Source organism: Papio anubis, chromosome 2 (assembly GCF_008728515.1).
Source record: "Papio anubis isolate 15944 chromosome 2, Panubis1.0, whole genome shotgun sequence".
Lineage (NCBI taxonomy): Eukaryota > Metazoa > Chordata > Mammalia > Primates > Cercopithecidae > Papio > Papio anubis.
In genome coordinates, this window is record NC_044977.1 from 131,358,789 (window position 1) to 131,377,070 (window position 18,282).

General features: G+C 36.7%; 2 protein-coding genes across 14 annotated transcripts in view; one reads left to right on the forward strand and one right to left on the reverse strand.

Annotated features, from left to right (window-relative positions):
* The window catches only part of SMC4 (structural maintenance of chromosomes 4), a 37,035-nt gene extending 21,772 nt beyond the window's left edge, over positions 1-15,263 (reverse strand). For 3 of the 6 annotated variants that reach the window (XR_002520490.2, XM_021934716.2, XM_003894885.5), the window contains exons 1-9: positions 15,146-15,263; positions 13,943-14,083; positions 12,846-13,024; positions 12,045-12,236; positions 10,380-10,556; positions 2,691-2,855; positions 2,327-2,454; positions 1,194-1,334; positions 307-457 (exon numbers count right to left, since the gene is read on the reverse strand). Coding sequence is in view for 5 of the 6 variants with exons in the window: in XM_021934716.2 (XP_021790408.2) it covers positions 307-457; positions 1,194-1,334; positions 2,327-2,454; positions 2,691-2,855; positions 10,380-10,556; positions 12,045-12,236; positions 12,846-13,024; positions 13,943-14,078 (1,269 nt within the window). In the remaining variant the exon portion in view is untranslated. The remainder of the gene's footprint in view (positions 1-306; positions 458-1,193; positions 1,335-2,326; positions 2,455-2,690; positions 2,856-10,379; positions 10,557-12,044; positions 12,237-12,845; positions 13,025-13,942; positions 14,084-15,145) is intronic. The other 3 variants (XM_031663617.1, XM_009201437.4, XM_009201439.4) reach the window with 3 other exon arrangements.
* Positions 1-18,282, forward strand: part of IFT80 (intraflagellar transport 80) — a 195,425-nt gene that overhangs the window by 37,146 nt on the left and 139,997 nt on the right. For 2 of the 8 annotated variants that reach the window (XM_017955747.3, XM_009201432.4), the window contains exon 1: positions 15,596-15,856. The exons of 2 other annotated variants lie outside the window; for them this stretch is intronic. The gene's annotated coding sequence lies outside the window, so the exon portion shown is untranslated. Of the gene's footprint in view, positions 1-15,361; positions 15,857-17,164; positions 17,288-18,282 lie in introns of those variants that run through there. 4 more of the 8 variants (XM_031663619.1, XM_003894887.3, XM_017955746.3 and 1 more) reach the window with 4 other exon arrangements.

Here is an 18,282-nt window from a genome sequence, read left to right on the forward strand (position 1 = left end):
TGAGGTAGGAGGATTGCTTAAGTCCAGGAGTTCAAGACTATAATCATACCACTGAACGCTAGCCTGGGCAACAGACTGAAACCCCATTTCTACAAAACTCCAAAACCAAACAAAAAACCTCCTGCAAAATAAAGTCAGTGGAAGCATGGTTTCCCTAGAGGGGGTAAAATCATGTTCAGAGACAAATCTTAAAACAACATTTAGAATACTAATTCATTCTCTTAGGCAATAAGAGGCAAACACTTCCATGAAAACTAGATACGATATTCAGACATGATATCTTAAGAATTTTTTTCTAACACCTACCTTTTCTTTATCTTTTTGAAGTTGTTTCTCCAGTTTTTTGACTTTACTAGTTGCATGTTTTAATTTTTCTCTAACTTGAACATCTTCCAAATCTAGTTGTGTAAATTTTTCTTTATACTCCTCAATAAATTTTGTAATTTTATTCAGTTTCCTAGCAAAGCAAGTAGTCATTATTTTGAATGTTCAGGTATTTTAAAACCATGTTATATTTCCTACCTGGAACACTTCCTCTATAAATATGTTCAGGCTTTTAATAAGGCAAGATCCTAAATCTCTCCTTCTTCCAAATGATCCCTCTCCCCATAGTTGAAGAAGCACCTGTATTTGTGATTATGACAGCAATTTTGCCTTTCTAAGTTGGATGCAAAATACTACATTTTCCAGTGACTACAATGTCTAGGTATATAAAATTTTTACCATAGGAGTAAAAATTTTTTTTTTACCTTTTATGAATATACTTACAAGTTACTATACAAATTTTTTATTTAAAAATAGAGATACTAGTGTCACTGAAAAATGGCGTAAGTAGGGACATGATAAAATCCTTCAAAATTTATCTAGAACAACCCAAATCCTACCCCTCTATCAGATTTGTGACTATTAATTAACCTGTCAAGCCAAATGCTTATTGTTTGTTACTGTGCTATGCCACTAGGGGGTAGCATCCCCACGGTTCCAAGACTTAAGAGTAGGGCATTTGATCTGTAATAATGAACTGGATGTGAGGCAAGTTTTTTTTTTTTTTTTTTTTTTTCTTCCACAGGGGCCACCACTTGATATGCTGGCAAATGTCTTACACTCATAATGTGCTGGCAGTAAGTTTATATATAAATACACATGTAATAAAATTATCTAAATACTCTTAGTACTTTCCAAAATATTATTACTTTTCTATATCTTTTACATCTTTATTCTTAGCTTTCATTTCATTTGATAGTATACTGCTCTTCTCATTAATTTCTTTGGTATCTTCATGAATTTTTTTCTTTTGAGTTTCCATTTCAGCAATTCGTTTCTGCAAATCATAACTAGAGGGAGAAAAAAAAAAAAAAAGAAATTGAAGCTCCTAAAATGCCATTTCTAAAACTGTATAACAATTTTAGTAAAATTAGCTGTTTCTAAATTATTATTATACTAGTCAATATGTGACTACCTAGGCTATGAAGGGAAAAATCTCCTTGGGTCAAGGCTAGAATTTAGGAACAAAAATCGGTTTCATTGTACCAATGCAGTGGCTGATGCCTGTAATCCCAGCACTTAGGAGGCTGAGACAGGCAGACTGCCTGAACCCAGAAGTTTGAGACCAGCTTGGGCAACATGGCAAAACACCAACTCTACCAAAAAAAGAAAAAACAAATACAAAAAAATCCCAGCAACAACAATAATTAGCCAGGTGTATTGGTTTGCACCCTGTAGTCCCAGCTACTCATGAAGTGGAGGTGGGAGGATCAACTGAGTCCAGAAGGTTGAGATTGCAGTGAGCCGTGATCACATACTGCGCTCTACCCTGGGTGACAGAGCCTCGTCTCAAAAAAAAGTTCACTGTAAGCTGAAAAAAATCAGATCTGCTATTACACAAATTTTTAAAAAGTGCACATGTAAAAGGATTAAGCATAGTAATAAATACCTGCGAACCCACCTCCCAACTTAAAGTAGGATACTAAAAAAGTCAGCTTCAGTGAATTGATAAATATGCCTAATTTAATAAATTCAACCCTGGTGATCAATGGGGTGACAGCCAGATAGTCCTCACATCAGATAAATTCACCACATAATTTCTTTTTTGTAGAGATGGGGTCTTGCTATGTTGCCCAGGCTGGTCTTGAACTCCTGGCCTCAAGCGACCCTCCTGTCTTAGCCTCCCAAAGTGCTGGAATTACTGGCATGAGCTTACACATCCAGTCAAAACAATGTTTAGAGACTTTTTTCACTTCAGTCTTTATGTTTCTCTAGGAAAAGAGAAGGGCTTTGACTTAATGGTTAAAAAGTAATATAAAAATTGATAAATCAAGGCACTTACATATAATATTGACAAACATGATTCTTTTTTCTAAATATTTCATTTTCCAAGGTAAGAAATTCAATAGCTATGTTTTTCTCTCCTTCTAAGGCATCCTTTTCCTTTTCCACCATCTTTACTCTGTTTAACTATAGAAATTAAAAGTTTAAAGACTGAATACACACTTCATATATACAATATGAACTTAAAATATGCAAACATTAGACTAAAAACAGTAAGAACGTTGATCTTAAATGTTAATATATAACTTCAATATAAGAGATAACATTTCATTATGAAGTATAACATGACTATCTGATTTAGTAAAATGTGTTAAATCATAAATGAAACATTGATATACAATGAAAGTCTACAGCAGATTCACCTTCTCTCCTCTGTGTTCATTTAATATTTCAACTCTCCGACACAAGACTTTAATAGGTTCATTTAGCCGTCCACAACCAATTATATCTTCTAAATATTCAAGCATACCCTCATCGTGTTCAGTCTGGCCTTTTGGTTTCATCATAGCAATTTGTTCAACTTCGCCCTTTAAAAAAAGTTATATTTCATACTCACTGTATATGTTTAGCTAAATCAATCTTAAGTGAGAATTGGGAGCGGTTAAATAACAAAGCCAAGAGTAATAAACATCTAAATAAGGTACAGTAGTTCAACGATTGCATAAGGTATAAATAAAAATGTTATTTTCACTGGTATTCCTAGGAGTTTTAATTTTACATAAGGAGATATGAAACATGAATTTATATTCCCTTAGATAAATCCTTATAAAAGTGTAATATACATCCACTTATATATACACACACAGTTCCCCATCTAGAATGTTCAATATAAAAATAAAACAAGTAAAATTTAGGAAAGCATTCACTTAATCTGCAATCTGATTATAGTGGCAACATTATCAACTATTAATAACACAATTGAAGCTCCTGTTCTAAAATAATTTTCAAAAACACTTGCATCATTAAACTGTGCTAGGAACCCTGTCCCAAAGTAGTATTACCAACTTTCTCTATAAATATGGTTATTATGAGTTCCTTAACAAGTAATAGGTTTCAAAGGTAGTCAAAAACTTAAATGTTCAATTTTCTAAAAACAAGAGCCTTTGGTAGAAAAGGATATTACCTATTTTTCATGGTAATAATAGAAATCAAACTGATCACACCTTGACTAGAGAAAACTAATGGCACTGGTATATAAGACATCAGAAAACTTTTAGTTTGTAATCATTAATATAACAACTTTGAAATGTAATTAAAATCTTTGATTAACTTTACATATTTGCATTTATGCAGATTAATTATGAAGAGAAAAGAGAAAAAAAATCCATAATAAGTAACCACCAAGGCTGACTGCCAGGCAGCCATTTAGTTTGATGGTGGAGAGAAAATTTTGTCTGAATACGTTCAGGCCAAATGCCTCTACTTTATAGAAGTAGCTTGTTTGTACTCTAAACTATTACAATGAAGAACAGGTACAGGCAAGTGAAAAAAAGATATACCTCTTATTTTCAGCAAAATAGCTAAGATGAAAAAAACCAACAAAAAGAATTACATATTAAAAATAGTATATTGTTCTCAATTTAAATATCTTAGTGATTCCCATTTCCTAAGTGAACACAGGTGAACCTTAAAAATGTGGGGTAAAACTTACTGAGAGCATCATATTCACCAAAAGCCTCAACATAATTACAAAACGTAGACAATTTAATAACAGGACAAAACAGCTCATTTGAAAATCTACTCATTAAGGCATAATTTTATTTGTATACATCACTTTTCGATACTTTTGACAGTCTATTAGCACAATGATTATCAACGAAGTAAAACTGTTACCCCAAAAGTTATTTTCCATAACATTCATATTATGTATGAATCTGTATAAAGTGAAAATATGTAGATATTTACATAAAGTATTTTATTCTGCTTTCAACTGTTACTTCTCTCTAAAAGTTTGCAGCAATAGTTTTAAGTTTTAGACAGGAATGAAGCCTGGAAAAACGCCCAAACCTTTGGATTATACAGGATGAACGTTAAGTCACTGAGGAAGCCAAGAGTCTTTTTCAAAGTTTGTATCTACGTAGGGTTTATCAACAGTGGCAGTACTGACATTTTGGGCTGGATATACTTTGTTGTGGAGAGCTATGCTGGGCATTATAAGATGCTTTAATAGCATTTCTGACTTTCACCCACTAGACACCAGTAGCATCCCCCCTTCCAACAGCTATAACAACCCAAACTGTCTTCAGATGTTGCTGAATGTCCTATGGGAAGGGGAGCAGAATTACTGTCAGCTGAGAACCACTGATCTAGAGGCTGCAGTTTGTTTGTTCATTCATTTATTATTTTTTTGAGATAGGGTCTTGCTCTGTCACCTAAGCTGGAGCATAGTGGTGCAGTCTCAGCTCTCTGCAGACTTGACCTTCCAGGCTCAAGCAATCCGCCCAGCTCAGTGTCCCAAGTAGCTGGGACTACAGATGCACACCACCACACCCAGCTAATCTTTAAAAAAAATTTTTTTTTTGTACAGATGGTGGTTCCCCTATGTTGTCCAGGCTGGTCTTCAACTCCTGGGCTCAAGCCATCTTTTACCTTAGCTTCCCAAAATGCTGGGATTAAGGGCAGGAACCACTATGCCTAGTCTAGAAGTTTTAGTTTAAATCCTGTGGGTTAGTGTTTATAATCCAAATAAGAAACAATATCTGACAACTAATATTCTACCCAATTCAAGGATAATATCTGAACACATATTTTAAGAAAATGAAAAACCATCCTAAGAGAACTTACATTTGAGTCAAATGGCCATATTATTATTTAAGTATACATTTTTCAGATAGCTAAAAGTTGGGATTCAGTTAACAGTTTACGCTGATAAAAATATTCCTTAAAAACATCATATTTCTCCTGGCAAATTACTTATTGAAGAGACAGAGTACAGCTATTAAGAAACAGCTTAGCTTTGGGTAAATAACAATGGTTGCTTATTTTTGGTTGGTTGTTCCTCTCTCTCCAAACAAAATGAAAGATACAGCTATGATTTCCTCTTACTCTAATGAAGTTGACAAGCTTTTTTTTTTTTTTTAAAGACAGGATATTTACGAAGCAAAATAGTTACATCTCAAATCCTACATAACATTCAGTCTTATTATACTGTATTGCTTTTTTAAAAACCAGTTACCATATTATCAGATTAGCATTATTGAATCAACAGGCAGTATTAACAGGCCTTTACTTGTCCTTTGACTATTAAGACTACTGTGGTATCACAATGACAACCTGGGACTTTTCTTGTTGCTCTGTTCTTTGATGTCCTTTGCCTGCCCTACCACTTGCTACCATTTCCAATCTTCCTTCTTCATTTGTGCCATCTCCTATGTAATCTGTAGACTGACAGTCTATGCCTAAAGGATTCCTCCTTATTTCTTCAGAAAACTTACATAACTCATGTAAAATCATAGAATATAGTTTTAATTTAGGGCAATAAGCTCAATAAATTTCAGAAATAATTTTAAAACATCAACCTGAATTTAAAGTCATATCAAGGTTCAATCCAAATCACAAATAGTGACTGTCACAATCACAGACAAAAAATGTTTTTTTTTTTTTTTTGAGACGGAGTCTCGCTCTGTCGCCCAGGCTGGAGTGCAGTGGCCGGATCTCAGCTCACTGCAAGCTCTGCCTCCCGGGTTTACGCCATTCTCCTGCCTCAGCCTCCCGAGTAGCTGGGACTACAGGCGCCCGGCTAGTTTTTTTTTTTGTATTTTTAGTAGAGACGGGGTTTCACCATGTTAGCCAGGATGGTCTCAATCTCCTGACCTTGTGATCCGCCTGTCTCGGCCTCCCAAAGTGCTACAATACTATTACCTGACGCTGACAAAGTTTTACATGTTCCCAGTGTTATCTCTATTTGCTGTCGCTTAAAGCATATGAAACAAGGTCTTAAATGCTTTTTTCCCCCCACTGTTATTTACTACAAACTTCCTATGTTTTAAATTACATTCTTACTATATAAAAGACACTAAGCAACTGTGGAAAAGATCAAGTATGGTTTTTAAGAGTTACACAAGAAGAGCAAACATGCTCCAAGAGTACATTTACCATATCAACAGCTTAAATCTTAATTTATGGAACACTTTGAGTGGCAAACCAGGAATTATGATCCAGTTATACCATTCTTTGAGAATCAATTTACAGAAATACAGCTTAAAAATCTAAGAGGAATGAATAGGTATGATGCCCTTTATCCTTATTCAAATGTAATCCAAATTTTAGCAAGTATAAACTACAGAAAACTCAAACAGTACATAGCTATAACAAAGTTTTGTTGTCCTAGTAAAGCCTCAATTATTCTTCTATTTTTATGTATAATTACTATGAAGGGGGGTTTCAATGACTCTTACGGCAAATACAACTGTTTGCATAAAAATTAAATGGCCTAAAATTACTGGGGTTTAAGTTTTTACCTTGATCATATTTTTATTTTCTACATCTTTTATTATATTATACTATAAATTACTGTTCTTTATCTTCCTCTAATACATTTTACTCTAATTTGATCTTTGTAAGCTACCAGAGGCCAAGAAACTAAACCACCAAGGTTAGTATCTTTCTAAAATAAAACAGAAAGAGTAATTTGTTCGTAGTTGGATTTCTTGGTATCTATTTCTGGTTGGTTAGAGGATGCTTCCTTGCTGCTCCCCACCACCTCCACCCTACTTGTGGATATTGAATACCTTTGGAAAACTGAGGTATTACTGAAAAAACTAAAAATTTCTTTTGATATTATGGCATAAGCTCATTTCTACAGAGTAAGAGACTAGAATCCAAGTAGTTTATGTGATAAGCTTAAGAGAAGTACATTGGAAGAGATGGCTAGGCAACAACTCAGACCTAGGTTAATTAAATCTTCAAATTACAAAATAATTTAAAAACAAACAAACAAACAAAAAAACCTTTGCTATTATTTATTTAGAGACAAGGTCTCACTCTGTCACCCAGGCTGGAGTGCAGTGGTACAATGTTGGCTCACTGCAACCTCTGCCTCCTGGGTTCAAACAATCCTCCTACCTCAGCCTCCTGAGTAGCTGGGACTATAGGAGTGTGTAACCAAGCCCAGCTACTTTTTGTATTTTCTGTAGAGACATAGTTTCACCATGTTGCTTAGGCTGGTCTCGAACTCCTGGGTTCAAGTGATCTGCCTGCCTCAGCTTTCCAAAGTACTGCGATTATACGTATGAGCTAACGTGCCCAGCCTGGTTTTTCAAACTTTAGATTTTGTAATGTGAAGACAAAAACATATGAAATTGAAAACTTTGACAAAATTAAAGTTGTGCTAATAGTTGCAACTTTTGAGGAGTTTACAAAAATATTCCTGAGGCAGCAATCATTAATACAACTTTTTAGTAAAAACATTAACCATTCTTCTACCCCTGAATGGAGCAAAAGCACCCCTAATTTATAAGTCATAGTTACCCAAGAAATGCTATACAGAGCTAATAAAACTCTACTTGTATGGACTTATAGTTATTACAACAGGACCAAGGCTCCCAAAGTAGATATATATAAAAGGAAATGTACAATTATAAAAAACACAATGGTCAATCATAACTAAAACTTTGTAAGGGCATATATGCGTCTTTAAGGACAAGAAACAAGGTTTAGCCATCTTTATATTACTTATAGCATCTTAGCATAGTGCCTTAAAAGGAATTCATTTGAATGGCCAATTAATGAAATTTTTAATGGATTCAAGTAATAAAAATGCCTACTTGAAAAATTTGCTAAGCCAACATATTAACACTGCAAAATTTTACTCTTAGGAAATTCTAGAAAATTTGGTTCTTTTAAATCTTAAAAATAAATGTTTACTTTTACTAAATTTAGATTACTTTTGCTGTTAATCACTATTACTGGCCAAAGAGTCTACATGTTTTATTCCAAGTAATGATTTAGGTCTTGGATGTTGATACTACGATGCTGTTTCCAATTTCTCAGCCTCCCAAATCAGTTTTTAAGATAGATGTTATTCAGTAAAAGAGAAGGTAATACAAATCACATTTTTACTTACCATCAAATGCTTTATATTGCCAGTTAGGAGTATAAGATTTCCATAAGCGACTTAAAAAAAAAAAATCCATAGAAACCATTGCCATTTTCCCTCAGTTTTAATTGGGCACTCACTATTAGTTCTACTGTAGTCCAGTCCCTGTTTCTTATTCCTAACAGGTGAGTTTCTAAGGTTCTTATCTGTAAATTTAATTGAGTCAAACTGAATCTGTTAACTTGGAACATTTACCTTGGTATTATCTGGGAAGAAATGTTTTTAAAACAACTGTAAAGATCACAATAAAAAGGTTCAGATTATCATGTGGACAAATTGGCTTTAGCATCCCATATACTTCAGAAGCACAAATGTAATATAAACTTGACAATTTATAAATTATTTACTCCCTTGGGACAATATTACATTAGCTTCCTTTATTACTGAATTATGTACAGAGATGCTGTACAGGGAAAATAAATATCCTCAGAAGGGTTAAAATGCAGTGTATTTTGATGAATCTTTGCATAAATGTAAAACTCTGATTATCCCAGGACGACGGTAAAAGATGATTAAGCAAAAGATACACGTTAAGTATAATTTCCTGCAAATTGGTATCATCATCAAATTTAGCATTATATAGGGACATAGCTTATTATCCATAATTAACCAAACCAAGTCCCAGAATATGAAAGTCAATAAAACAGTTCAATTTGATTTTAAAAACACACAAAATCCTTTAATGCCACATTCTATAAATTCAAATCTTGTTTAGAAATACATCTGCAATTAATTTCCTCAACATTAATTTTTAAACAAGTTTAGGTTGAAGTATTGCAAATATACTGTGCCTGGTAATAAAAGATACTAAAAAAGGTTATCCTAGAATGATACTGATTTACCTTGTATACTACGAATGTCTAAAAGTAATTAATTTTTAAAAACAATTGAAGAATAAAGACTAAAATGGAAACAGAGGCTAATATTTTATAAGTTTGTTACTAGGAACATCCAGTCACCCTAACAAAACTTTTAGCATCAAATCAAAATTCCCTACTTATTTCAGTCATTTCTGCATCACAAAATAGTTTTGCTTTTATTATTATGCTTCGGTGATTCCTGATGGAACACAGGAAAAGAAGAAACCCTAGAATCAAACAGGAACTTGACAAAGCCATGGTTTTACCCCTTTTTTTTTTTCCCAAACATTCTGAATTTTGAGGACAGGGAAAAAAAGATAGGGGATTTTTCTTACCAAGCCCTGCTGGTAGAATATACTTTTACTTAAAGAAAACAGGGTTTCTAATAAAAATCAGCTTGGCACAGGTACTTAATTTTTACATCTCTTTAAAAGGACTTGCTCTGTAACAGCTGTGATACTTAAGAATGTAATATCAAAGTTCCTTTCTTTCACTAGTCGTGGTTCCACCAAGTCAGTCATTTTCAACGAAACAAAAACCAATGAGTAAAGGTTCAGTTAACCATCCGAAGTGTTACAAAGATTACATTAACTAGGTGCTCAGGTAAATCGAACACCAATTGTACCGATTTTTTCAGTTTTTGGTTATATATCAGAAAAGAGTAAGAACAAGAACAAAGGAAAAGGATAGATTATTAAAAAATAACACATTTCATTTAAAATGTTACCTTAAAGGGAAATACAAACAATGGATAAAATAGTTGCTATATCCCTGTCACACTGAAGCAGCACAGTAATATTGGTGTTTAATACATATTTCACTACGCCAATATTTACGTGCTGCTAGAGTGGAACAAGTATGTCAGTTCATCCAAACATAAAATGAACATCTGATGATGAAAACATAGTTTTGAATGAATTTCCTTAAATTTCTAGAGCAGCAAATAATGATTCGCATCTTGACTGTAGTATGTAAACCATGATGTGCTGCTACAGTACTTTAAGGCCTCAAAAATACAGGATTCATCCAACCTAACTTTATAGAAAAAAAAGTAACAAGAATAAGATAATCTTGGAAGTCTTTAATAAACTTACCTGTAAAATTAAAAATCTATTATGGTCCAAGTCAATTCCATGGCTTCGAAGAAGATTTCCAACATCCTTGAATGTCTTTTTCTTTCCACTTATGTGATAGACAGAAGTATTATCTCTGTAGGCCGTTCTGGATACATAGAAATTACTGTTCGGAATGACTTCATAATCATCCCCTTCCTGTTTTGAGGAAAAACAAAACCAGAAAACAATTGTTGGTATTAAGTCATAGGCCTACTTCAAAATTCACTCATTTCATACTGAAACTAATTCTATGGATTAAAAACTTCAATTGAACACGCACACAAACTGCCAGTAGTTCTCAATAATAACTCGGCTTAGCAAAGAATGGATAGTTTTCCATGCTGCTTGGTCTCTTTCTCAAAGATCACAAAAACCAAGAAGCCAAACCAACCAGCCAACGAAAAAACCCACCTCCAAACAAGCCTAAAAACATTAATGATTCAGAAGAGGTAGACAAGATTCCTACCATATTCAAAACTCACACAAATTATTAACATGTTGACAGATTTAAAAAGCTGCAGCTTTTAAAAATGATGATTCAAAGAAAAAGGAAGGAAGGTAGTAACGGGGTGACACAGTTTAGTTTTTTTGTGTGGGAGGGTAAAGAGTGTGCCATTAATTTAAAGTAAAAAGCATCACAAAATAACAACTAAATTCCCTAGGTTTTCTTTTAAACAAACAAGATGTAAAAAAAAAAAATCAATTGCAAATCTACTTTAACACTCACTTTCCCTTACCCTTAAAAGTTCTGTCATACTGAAGCAATGGCTTCTAAAATTTAGATAAATCAAATGTAATTAATAGGCAATGGAATAAAATCTGATTTACCGGCAATCTATTTTCCAACCCAACTTGTACAATAGAAAGCACAAAAGAAACCAAATTAAAATAGATGATTCTGTGTAATTAAAGCACTTTGTACTTTTTTTAAAAAAAGGAAACAAAATTCAAAAGCCAAATCACCTCCCAATTTCATTATGTAATTAGTTTTCTATATTTTTAGGTTCCATCGAGTCATTTTTGAACAATTAATTTCCTACATTAATTATTAAACAGAAGCAAAAGTATCAACAGGTAAATAATCTAGACATTTTACCTGTAATTGTCTCTATTTCTAGAAAACAAACATTAGCTTGCCCTTCCCCCATTTCAAAAGGACTTAATCACAGCAGCAGTCAAACTGAAGCAAAGCTCCTTCATATCATAGATACTCAGGGGCCACTAACATTAAAGTTAAAATGCATTGAAATAATAAAGATGGTAAAACCAGCCAATTGCCATATTTTCAAGTTTAGCTAATTTATTCTAAAGCAACCAAAATATAACTTTAAAAATGAACCCAATATTTATAGTAAAATAATGCCTATTTAGTACTCGGGATCCTAAAACTGCTCAATGTTTTTATTCCAAAAAGGATTACTATGAACTATTTGTAATTCATTTCTTTAGCTAAAAATTTAATATTTTAAAAGGCACCACCACCACTCCCCCAAAATAAAACATGGTCAGAGGTAATGAAACCAATACTTTCTGCTATAATTACATACAAATTTCTTAAAGTCAAAAATAATAAAATATGAAATGCATTTAAGTCCATTTGCCTTGCTTGAACTTGTCAATAACTAAACAGTAAAAATCCCTTACCTTATCAATTATCTTTTGAAAATGAACTTCTACGGTACAACTCTGAATGTCCTTGTGTTCATCAGAATTATGTATTAATACTGAGAGTTTTTTAGATCTTATTTTTTGTGCTCGATAGCCAAACACAAAAAGCATAGAATCAATAACATTGGATTTGCCACTGCCATTTGGCCCGATAATACAGGAAAAGCGCTGCATTAAAAAAACAAAAACAAAACAAGTAAAAGTTCATAAGGTCAAGCTAATACTACTGATTTTAACTTAAACCGTTCGGTTTTTTTACTTTACTTGCAGTTAAAAACTGCAAGTATTTAAAAGTTTTTATTGCTAATCACGAACATACAACTTGAGTTTTCTTACATCAAGTTCTCCTCTCTTAAAAGTTTCAACATTTAATAAGAATGCTCTAATTCTAACGCAGACGTTTTAGAAAACTCATTTTATAGTTAAATTATCTAAGGGTTCCAACGAAAGCTTTAAGAAAAAAAATTATCTAAGGGAAAATACTATTTCAAACAAAAACACCGACTCCAATGGAAAACTTTACAGCTAGAGGTACCAAAGATAACCAGATAAACAAAAGATAATTTAAGTGTTAAAATCATATGAAACGTGTGTGCGTGTGCGAGAGAGAGAGAGAGAAAGAGAGAGAGAAAGAGAGAAAGAGAAAGAATGGCTATCAGGATAAACAGGGAGTGAGTGAATTTTAGTTTAGTTACAAAACTGAAACATCTTGTAAAGACGTTATTACCTTACAATAGTTATTTAAAAGTTATAAAATAGTTATTTCCATACAAATACCTTATGGAAAGGTCCCAGAATTTTCTCCCCAGCATAGGATTTGAAGTTCTGGTTTACAATATGAGTTATCATAAGCCGAGGAGCTCCAGCTTCATTGGTCATTGCTGGAGGCGGGGGAGGAGGAATGCTATTCAAAATCTCTTCTAAACTTCTATTATCAAGCTCCTCACTTGCAGTCTCTAAGTCAGTGAAAGGAAAGGAAAAGGAAGGCAAACGGGGGAAAAGCCTACATTAGTGCAATTAGTTCGGAGAACTAATAACTGCCCATCTTTAAAAGTAGGGGATGGAGGGATGTTATTTATGAAACTTAGGAGTCTGTATTTTCCACTTAAATATGTTATTATCTTAAACTCATGGGGGCGACTAAACCTTCAGCTTGATTTTATTAAAAAAGAAATTCTTGAAAGAAATGCCACCAGTCACAAAATTCTATATACCTATACCTAATCTTAAGAGTCAAAACCCTACATCATAGAGCTAATCTGGGAAAACCATAACAAGCTATTTCCTGCTGTCTATCCTAAACAGGAGGTTAAATCCTAAGGCTCTAGATCCAATTATCCGTACCGCTGAGCACCTCGAACCTTCATTTTGGAAACTCATGAACTTCAGCGACACCGCCACGAGAGTTTAATAATGTCACCCAACTCCTGGACTCACAAAAGCTACAGTGGTTTCAAATAAATTACCGTCTTTTCTTTAAAGGCAATCTAAGACCACGGAGGTGAGGTTAGGGTCAAGAAACTTTTCATCATGCTCACAGTCATATTGATTGTCTCTGGGAAAAAAATCCACTTGCTCTTGACTGACCGTCTCGATTTTAGCGGAAATACAATAAAGACGTCTGTACCATTCCACAGGTCACAAACAAAAATTCACAACTGAACCCGTTTGCTCGCCCCCATCCCTTCCAGCGCCGTTACACCAAAATTGCACGGGAGTCTTATCTCAAAGTTGCCAAATGGCTCTCCTAAGCCTCTACGGGACCAACACCGGATCTTCAGACTTCAACCCCGCAGCCTCTAGCCCGCGCTCAACAACCCCAGCCAGCCTCGGGCTGGGCGCGCGTTCCTGAGGAGTCGCGGCGGGTCACTCACCTGCGGCGGTGGCTGGGCTCTCCGCGCGGCCGGACGGCGGCTCAGGCTCCGCGTCGCTGCTGGCGCCGTCAGGGGACGGCGGCGGCCCTTCCTCTCTGCGCCGGGCAGTGGAGGGCTGGGTGCCTTTACGGGGCATGGTTGCTGGGGCCGAGGAAGAGCCGGGAGCAAGTGAGCCCGCGGGCTGCTACACCGCGCCCGCCCCACCCGGGGAAACCTCGGTCCACCGGCTTCCATGAGCCCCGCTTAACACACCGCTTAGAGGCAGTGGGAGTTCGGAAAGGAGCCATCGAAAGACACTAGTGGCAAGAAGGCAGGACTGGTTTCTTAACAAGACCTATGTAAGTGAGAAAAACTAGAGGTGCCTGAGGATCAATCAAGGACTGAGCAACTGCTTATTTATTTTTTTAAAAGCCCTCCACCCGTCCGCCCATAGTATAAGCGTGTAATACTCGCTAACGCATTTCTAACGGAGGAACTCCCATACGCCGGCATTTCCGGACATTCCCACGCTCTCGGCGCCAGGGATGCAAGCGCACCGACAGGGAGAAACGAGTTCGTGTCAGGGTCAGGATCCCGCGGCTAGCAACTCCCTCTAGAACGGTGAGGACTTAACTGGCGACTCGCCGCCCGCTTTCGTCTGCCCGCCTTTTAGCTCCCGGTGCCGTTGACGGCCCGAAGCATAACGAGGTCTCCCTCCTCTCCGCGATCCGACCGCTAAGGGCGAAGGCTGGAACCAACCACTAACAACTTCAAGTCGGACGCTGGCAGCGCTTGCTAATTTTGGGGTGGCAAGAGTTTGTCTCTCCAGCTCCCCGGGCGGAGTCCCGTTGGACAGTAAACCATGAAAGGTCACCAGCGAAGGCTGAGACCCGGTGACTAGTCCCTTGGCAGAAGAGAGAGGGGTAGGGGGAGACGCCCTTTCCCAGATAGAGACTAGGATTTTTTAAAGAAGAGATCTGCGAGGCTCGGGGCCTCCCCAAGACGTCTGAGTAGCTTGGAAAAGTGGCGCCCGGGAGTTGCGCGCGGGAGCCCGGGCCGCCGGGGAGCGGCCGAGGGGGGAGGGGTGACAGCAAGAGAAATCTCCCAGCGGCAGCCTCAGCCCGGACTTCGTCGCTCCGGCTCAAGGCCTCTATTTTCCAGGCGCTCGCGGACAAGGCAGGAAGTAAGAGCGTGACAACCTGACCAGGAAGAGAAGTACTTTACCTGCGAGACAGTCCGCTCAGACCAAAGCTGGAAACGGTTGTGTAGTATCCACCTCTCTGCTCCTACCGGTGTTTCGGCTCCGGGTCCTTCACTCGAAAATGGCGCCTAAAATACAAACTCGAACGGAAATTCGTTACAAATGCGCGCAATGATTTCTGGGATCCACTAATTTGAAAAAAAGTGCGGCGATTACCACCGCCATCTTATGGTCGCTCCTGCGCATGCGCGAGCTCCTGCCGTGACCTACGCGGTAGAAGTTTCTACTAAGTGAAAAGGAAGAGCGAGGGATTGTTTTCTCTGTGGTCTACAACAGCAGCACTATTATTAAAAATATTTGGAAAAACAACCTGGCAAGTTTTGAAAAATAGTTTTTTGAAAAGGGTAGGGTTCCGCTCACAGCGGGAGGCGGGGCTCAGTGGTCCAGAAACGCCTCTTCAGAAGAGGGCGGGCTCACCGAGAGGCGGGGTGTCTGGCCCACTCGGATGACGTGCCGCGTAAAAGTATCGCGGGAAGAGGAAGGGAGCGTAACTCTAAGAAGTCGCTATGGTGACGGGGAGGTCGGGAGGCTTCTTGGTAACTGGTACCAGGTATTTCAGAGCAATCGCCACCGCTTTCCTGGAACTTGAGGTAAATCTCTTCACCTCTGGACCTGGTGGGAAAAGAGTTTGGAAGTTGTAGGCGTCACTGGATCCCATCTTTCTTGTTTTGAAGGTGTGTGCTTCGTGGAGCATCATTTTCTGTCTCCCTGGCGGCAGCGAGGCTCTGGGTGTAGCTTTTGGGATGAGAAGGAGGAAGCCCTGAATTTGAAGGGAGTAGAGAGACAACTAGAAGAAGACCTGGATTAGTGATAGCTTAGTCCACATGTGAATAGCTCAATAACGATTTTCGAGTTACTGGTTTTTAGATCATTGTTGTTACTAGTGAAAGGTTTCGGTCTTTTAAAATAGTTTGACTAAAAGGCTCTTTAATGGAAAAAACGACTCGCCAGTGTTCTGGTTATTTTTATGAGGAAATTATCGGTCAGCAAATATTCCCTAAGTAGCTTTTGTATACATTGCACTGGATAAGACATAATTAGGATTAGTAAGCAAGTTTGGCAATTCCTGTTCCCCAAGAACAGGAATTTTAGTTTTAGTGGGTTTTTAACCTGAGGTCTGTGGATCTGGTGGTAGGTGATTGGGCTTCACAGTTCATAACTCGCCTAACATTGTATACATAATTCTATGTGCATTTTTTTGGGAAGTTAGTTTTCCTACAGCTTTAATCAGAATCTCATACTTGCTCCTAATTCCCTGCATTGTTAAAGAGCCACCATCTCATTTGACTATCTCCAGTATTCATGCAACAACTCTTAAGTACTTGACATTGAGAACTACTAGCCTCTTTTTTTTTTTTTCTTCAACTTTTGCTTACTTAGGGTCTGGCATGTTAAAGCACCAAAAAATCTGCCTTCTGAATGAATTTACATGATCACTCTAAATATATTATGTTTCTTCTCTCGAAGAGCATTAAGTCAGGTTGAGTGATTCTCAAAAAGGCGTGGAGAGCCACGGCCCTCCCAACCAATTGTAAGAATTTGGTGAGGTTGGGAGGCTGGTGTGTTTTAAATAAGCATAGACTCAATATCGTGATATATCTTTATATTTGAAGTTAAAAACTATTGTTTTCATAAACTATAGAAATAAAGCTTAATGAAAAAAAGTTTTTTGACTGGTAAGCATACCAAGAAGATATAAGGATTATCTTTGAGAGCTTCTGGAATTTTTGCATTTCCAAAGGTTGTAAAACACTACAAAACCTGAGTTGGAGAGGTATCAACTATGCGGATCACCTGAGGTTGGGAGTTCGAGACCAGCCTGACCAACATGGAGAAACCCCGTCTCTACTAAAAATAAAAAATTAGCCGGACACGATGGAGCATGCCTGTAATCCCAGCTACTAGGGAGGCTGAGGCAGGAGAATCGCTTGAATCCGGGAAGTGGAGGTTGCGGTGAGCCGAGATAGTGCTTTTGCACTCCAGCCTGGGCAACAAAAGCGAAACAGCGTCTCAAAAAAAAAAAAAAAGTATAGACCAAATTGAGTGGTGTATTTGGGGGAACAGAGCACATTGTAGTGGAAAGATGTAATATAGAAAACAGAATCGTAAGTTCCGTCATTTTTTAGGTTTATGCTTGACAGTTTCCTCCTTTTGTCAATCTTGAGAGTATTTATTTATGAAACTAGCATATAATACCTGTCTCATCATACTGTTTATGATTGTTCATCTAGCACATATTCCATAAGGATTTGATTTTGCTGTGTTTATGACACTGAACTTATTAAAGTATGCTAAGGACGAATACTGGGATATCAAGTTAGAGGAAGGGTAGCTTCTGAAGGATCTTGAAAACCAAGTCAAGGATGTTAGATACGATATGGAGGAAACGGCTTTTAGAACAATTCTGAGCCAAGGAATGACTTGGTAAATATAGGAAGAATAATTAACAGTAGTTATGTGGGATGTGTTAATGGGGAAAGAAAATGAGATCAGTCAAGGCTTTCGTTAAGATTGTTACTATATAACAATAAGTGAGAAGTGCCTACACAGTAGGATGGAAAAAAATCTGGAGTCATTTTGGGGGAAAAATCTATAGCTTTTGTAAATTGTCATGGTTCAGAGTATAAACCCTTGAAGTCAGTCATGTACTATTCTTTGTGTATCCTTGAATTAGTGATAAGGTATAGGAAGAACGATAAGTCACAGAAACATAGTTTTGATAAATAAACTGACCGATGGCCTTAAATTTAATTGAACCTAACTATTGCCCACTCAGAAATTTTGAAAAGGTGCATAAACCAGGTTGTATAATGAGAAAACATAACAAACAGCTACAGAGTAGACTTAAATCTGGAGATTTATATATACCACAAAAATAAGACATTCAGAATAAGTATAATTTTTGAGACGATATTAGAGTCACAAGAAATAAAGACTTTTGGTTGATTGTTGCCAATATTTTGGACATGTCTCATGAAATTAACAGAGTTTAATTACAAAGAGAAGCTAGCCTACCTGGAAAAGACTGGGTTACAATCATTTTGGAAAGTATTGCTATAACCAGGTCTTATCTTCCTAGTCTAAAATAATCTGCCAGTTA